The sequence below is a fragment of the Quercus lobata genome, chromosome 2 (genome assembly GCF_001633185.2).
Source record: "Quercus lobata isolate SW786 chromosome 2, ValleyOak3.0 Primary Assembly, whole genome shotgun sequence".
NCBI classification, from domain to species: Eukaryota; Viridiplantae; Streptophyta; class Magnoliopsida; order Fagales; family Fagaceae; genus Quercus; species Quercus lobata.
In genome coordinates, this window is record NC_044905.1 from 75,126,968 (window position 1) to 75,133,116 (window position 6,149).

At 36.2% G+C, this 6,149-nt stretch overlaps 1 protein-coding gene across 1 annotated transcript; it reads right to left on the reverse strand.

The window, feature by feature from the left end:
• On the reverse strand, nucleotides 1-4,816 carry LOC115976608 (transcriptional regulator DEF1). Its single transcript, XM_031098007.1, has 3 exons — nucleotides 4,386-4,816; nucleotides 3,053-3,331; nucleotides 1-1,236 (listed from the first exon to the last, which is right to left on the reverse strand). The coding sequence occupies exons 1-3, from the start codon at nucleotides 4,680-4,682 to the stop codon at nucleotides 133-135; spliced, it is 1,680 nt and encodes a 559-aa protein (XP_030953867.1). The 5' UTR covers nucleotides 4,683-4,816; the 3' UTR covers nucleotides 1-132.
• Between the last annotated feature and the right edge of the window lie 1,333 nt (nucleotides 4,817-6,149).

The following is a 6,149-nucleotide window of genomic DNA, read 5'->3' on the forward strand; positions in this document are numbered from 1 at the left end:
TTCAAATATTTGAAAAACTCATTAATCCACTTTCAATTATTCAGTATACACAAATAAAATTGACACAAACTTACACAAACGCTCACACAATAGAGCACAGAAAAAGAGAGAAAACAAAACAAAACACCTCTACTACCGACCAAACCAACCTCTTGGGGGCTGGACTTCCCCGTCATTCATCAGCTTATCCAGCACTACATTCAGATCAACCGACTGGCCATTTTCTGTAAGCTTTCGAACTGTTGCCCTCACATGGTCTCTTGGGAATCCCATATTTGTCACTTTGTCAATCACATCATCGAGGGGAACCCTATTCCCGGTTCCTGGAGAACCTGAACCACCACCAACCCCAGAAGCAGTAGGCAATGCTTGCGGTAGTACCCGAGCAGTTGGAAGCTGTGGGTAACCACTTCCACCAGTCTGAGCCATAGCAGAAGACGAGAGTTGTGGTTTCACTGCAGTACTACCACCAAACTGAGGATTCCCACCATAATGGTATGGTTCACTAGGCCCAGATGGTGGACCATATCCAGAAGAAAAACCTGAACTGGATCTGTTGGGTGTTGGCTCATACATTTGGGGGGGTGCCCCATAAAACTGTTGTTGTGGGGGAGGGGGTCCACTGGGTGGCTGGCGGAGGCTTGGTGGGTAGGTCTGAGGAGGATAAGGTGCCTCTTCAGCATGATGGCCTAATGAAGGTTGGAGTTGACTAGGGTTAACGGGTGCAAGAGATGGGTGCTGCTGAGGCAGCTGGGAAGGTGGCTGAGAGTACTGTGGTAGAGGAGTCTGTTGAAATGGTTGATGCGGTGGTGCTGCAGGAGGAGGATGCGGCTGCTGACTTAGAGATGATTGATATTGCTGATTAGGGGCTTCTAGAGCTGGACCAGGTGGTGGGAAGTAAGGCTCACGCTGAGGAATAGAAGGGATCTGGTTTGGAAGGAATTGGGGAGGAAGCTGAACAGAAGGCGGCAGATTCTGTTGGGGAGAAGATTGAGGAGGAGCATTCGGTGGAGGGAGGGCAGGAAGTGATTGTGATATATTAGGAGGAGGAGGAGGAGGAGGAAGCTGTTGGTAGGATTGCTGAGGAGCAGATGCAGCATGCTGCACAGAATCCAATTGCACAGTATTCTGGGTTTCTGATTGTTGGTCTGCCTTGGACATGTGTAGCTTTGCCATCTGCAGTTGAGCATCAACTACTATTTGTTTATCCTTCAAATCCTGTACCCCAGATTGCACCTGCATGTAAATGAACAAACACCAAATTGAAAAAATTGAATGATCAATAAACTAGTATAACTTTGTTTTTTAGTTGTGATTAGTATAAGATTTCCATTGCCGGGATCTAATAAACTAGTATAACTTTAGCTAGTATACACAATAGACAAAAAAGTTTCAGGGCAAATTAACTGGATTCTTGATAGCTCCCATGCAAACAAAAATTTTAACATACTAATCACACTTATATGGTAATATTTAAGTGCAATGCCTAACCCTGCTTCAAAAAATTTAGATTCACTTTCTGCACTATTTTCGGGTACCCAGAAAAATGAATGTGGAAAACTTCAAAGGTATTTTGTAAACTAGAAATATTCTCAAAGATTAAGGACACCAAAAGGAAGGTCAAGCACCTTTTTGAGGAAAGAACAAAATCGCACTTGCAAAAGCTTTGGCACTAAGCTAAGAAATCTCAAGAAAAGAAATTTGCCATTGGGGCAAAAGAGTGTTGGACTTCATCATTTAACCCAACATATTTTAAAAGATGATCAAGAGCAAGATTGGTAGGAATGTTTGGGCCACACTGCACTTAATAGGAACTAAATAACACGAATGCTTGTATGTACATATGCACTGGTGGAGCCAGAACTTTGGCTTGGTGAGTGCAAATTTTATAAAACACAAATTGATTTTTTTTTTTCACAAATTATTCAAAAAATAATAATTTCATCAACCTCAAAACTTTTATAGTGCGTGCATTTATATTTTTCTAAGGGACAATCAAACAAAAAAAATTCTACTAACTAATAAGGAGTTTAATTTAATTATCATCCCTTAAAATAATTAAAGTCCTAATATAATTAAATTCCCTCCTCCTTAAAAATATATTATAGGTGATATTTAAGCATATCACCTTTAGTATTAAACATTTGGTTCTATCACTTCTAAGTTAAAATTCAAACCGTGTATGTTGCATATAAATAGCGATATCATCCTTCCACCATATCATCTCAATAATACAATTAGGTTTTAATACACTTGGGGCTTTGGGATGGGGATTTATCATTTTGGGTTTCCATGAAGCAGAGGAAAGAGAGAGAAAAATTAGCAAAGAGCCCAATAGTTCACTCCCCAAAAAACAAACCTTGAAAAGACTCTGGATTTTTTTTTTTTTTTTGATAGGTAACAAAATTTATTCAAATATGTTGGTAACCGTTTACAGACTTCAAAAATGTATGGATAGATTAAAAAGGAACACACACACAGATATATGATTTTCTTAAAAAGGTCCAAACTCCAAAGACAAAACAATAAGCTCACTATTATGAAAAGATTATGTGCATAATAGTGAGTTTATTGTTTTGTCTTTGGAGTTTGGACCTTTTTAAGAAAATCATATGTGTGTCTGTGTGTGTGTGTTCCTCTTTAATCTATCCATACATTTTTAAGTCTGTAAATGGTTTCCAATTTTTAACAAAACTCTGACATTTGGCCCGACAAAGTTATTTTTAGTGGTGCAATTTTAAAAGAAATTTAAATCCTTCCTATAGCTTATATGTATCAAAATATTTTAATATTTCAGTGGGTGCAATTCATCCACTCATGGCAATGTGGATCCACCACTATCCATGAATGCAGCGTGCCTTACACCACTTAATTCTGAACCTGCACAAAACTGTAGAGTGAACCACTGGTCTTTTTAGACAAAATAATCCACTTCCCATCCATATTATCAGTTTAAAACATGCTTTCAGCAATGACAAAGCATTTTCCTTATCTCATGCATACAAAAAAGTGCCATGATCCCACCAAAAGGAAGGATTGATGGATAACATACCTCTCTAAGAATATTCTCCAACTGCCTCATTCTTCCATCGGTGCTTCCATTATTGTTTTCAACAGACACCTTCAAACCATCCACAGAATTCTCAAGGTTGCGGGTTCTGCTTTCCAGCTGCGTTAGTCGTGCACTAACACCTTCTAACACATGTAGCAAATTATCTGCATGTTTCTTCATTGTCTGATCAATCTCAGACATAATTGTAGCATCAAAGACAATTCGATCCTTCTCTTGCATGAATTTTGCCAGTTCACCGGAATCCAAAGAACCATAATTCTGAATAGAGCAAGGAACACCAATTAAATGTACATGAAAGAGAATACTTATAAATAAGTTTGTCTATCATCAATAGCTCCAAGACATGCAAACAAAATAGTAAATCAAGGAAAACAGGGAGGAGTGAACAAATAACAAAAGAAACCACTTGAATTGTCTCAAGACCAAGGTTTCAAGCCAAGACAGAGAAAGCAAGGTAAAAGCTCAACCAGATTACTAAGAAAAACATTAAACATCCATAAATTTATACTCAAAGCAAGGTTCTCGTTAGTGGAAGGTTTTTTTATATGGGATGGGAGACAAACAATGCTCTATAGCTGGACTTGCCTTACTTTCCTTTTCAGGTATGTGCAACGGGTTAGCTATGCAGATCCTTTGTCATTATTAGCCCTAACAAAATCTGTGTTTCATAGACCAAATCCAAAATAATTCGCGACTGTTCTGTCAAAACCTAGGAGAATATATTTTCCTACTCCAAATGCAAAATTCCAAGCTCAATATGTGATAGAAACATCCAGTGATACAAATAGACAGTAGATTGTTCCCAAAAGTTATAGGTGGACAAAACAAACAACCACCCACATATTTTAGAACAAAAGTGTAGAAAAGCTTTAAGAATTCAAAAATCTCAAATGCAATATATTTATTCAAACACATAAAAAGTAATACACTTACGGGTGTCGTGTCAGCTAGCTCAACTAATAAAATCTCTCGCGGATTAACCTATGCTCACAACATATCCAACAAATCCTCCAATTAACCAAGAAAGGAAAAGTTTAAAATATTGTTCCAATTTCAACCTAAATATATGAATTCCAATAAGCTATGGATCCTAAACACTTTTTTTTTCCCCCACCAAAGCAACAAGTATATTTATGACTTAGTCGAATTCACAAGAATCCCTCTCTTAACTAACAAATAACAAATACAATAATCAAATTAGAGACAAACAGAAACCCTAAATTAGAAAGCCAGCCACAACATGCACCAAAAAAAAAAAAAAAGAAACTTCAAATCCAATAAACAAATAAAGAGGGAGAGAGAGGGTTTTTACTCGAATAGGAGTGGTGGCGGCGGGCTTGGAAGAAATGGGAATGGAATCGGAGGAGGAGGAAGTCCAAGGGCGAGCGGATTGATCAGAGGAGAGAGGACGAATGGGCTGGAAATCGTAGCTGGGAACCATCTCCTCTTTCTTAATGTTTGCATTATAATCATCATTACCATTTTGTTGTTGTTGTTCTAACTCTTCATGGTTCATCAAATCCATCAAGTCCTTGCTCTGTTGTTGATGTTGCGTCGGTGATAGAGACAGATCCATTATCTGCTTGTCCATGTACGCCGTCGTATTCATCGATCCCAACCCACCCCAACCCGACCGCACCAAAACTGCAAAGATCTCTGCGTTTTTGTTTTCGTTCTTGTGTTTTTCGGTTTGGAATTTAGGACTTTTATTTTTTATTTTTTATTTTATTGTTATTGGGTTTTGGTCCTTTTGGATATATTGAGGAATAATTCGAGTTGCGAGGAAAACTACTCGAGGAAGACAACCTTTTCTTTCTTTTTTTCTTTTTTTCTTTTTTTTTTTGGGTCTCTCTAGTTACTTCTTTACTAAGGAAAAATAATAATAATAATAATAATAATAAGTCTTTTATTTTTTTTTGAAAACAAAAATTTGTTCCATTACTTATAGAATTTTCTCTTGCGGATGTGGACCGATACCGTGTAGCTTGGTGTTGACATTATGACATTGTCTATACTTTTTTTTTTTTTTTTGACAAAAAATTACTTTTTTTTTTTTTTTTTGTTGATAGGAGAAAAAAATTATTTCATGTCATCTTCTTCTTCTTCTTTTTTTAAATTATCTATTTACCTTAAATAAGGTATCGACTTAGTGTATATGCTAGGCCACGAACAATAGTTTCATTTTTAGCTCTCACCATAAGATGTCAAGTTTTAAATAAGATTGATTTAGATATAATTTGAAGCATAAGATGATAAATTAAAATGAAATTGTTTATATTTAAGTAAATTAATTTGACTAATTAATATTACCTAAATCAAGATTAACTTCAATTGTGTTAGTTCTTATTGGCTTAATATTTTCAAAGTCTTATTAAAGATTAAAAATATATATATAATAATACACAACCTATTAAAAAAAAACAATTATTATCATAAAATTTTAGCTATTTTATAAGGGTAAAAAGATTTTGTAACAACTATGCCAAAATAGCCTAGGACTTGGGCCGGCCGTGGGCTTTGATAATGATGAGGTCATTCTTGGTCAAATCTCAAATATTGGGGCCAGGGGACTCCTATAATCCTATTCCTATATCCAGACTCTTCTTCACATTACACATGTTTGTTACTACGTGGATCAAAGTTTTTGAATAGGTATTGCAGGTTTTGGGTCTGACCAGAAAATTCTTCTTTTTTGGGTAAAGAATGTGGCATTACCCGCTGCTCAGATGGCTTTAGGTGGACTTTGGATATTTGGTTTTATTAGTTGTAGCCTTGTAGGTATTAGGGGAACAGTTATCTAAAAAAAAGGTATTAGGGGAACAAATTGGGGTAAAGTAATACTTGGGCTTGGGTTTCTTGGCTCACTCTTGGTTTGTTTGATATTATAGGGCCCTATTCATTGTATGGTTTTCACAATCAATAAATCCAACAACAATCAATTTTACAATAAATTTCATAATTGTTTAGATGGCTATTTGTTATTGGTTTACAATAAAAGTTGATAAGGAATATTTTGATTGAGAACTTTTCTAAGTTCCTTGACTCTTCGGCTTAGCATTAACCTTCGGTTTTCAAG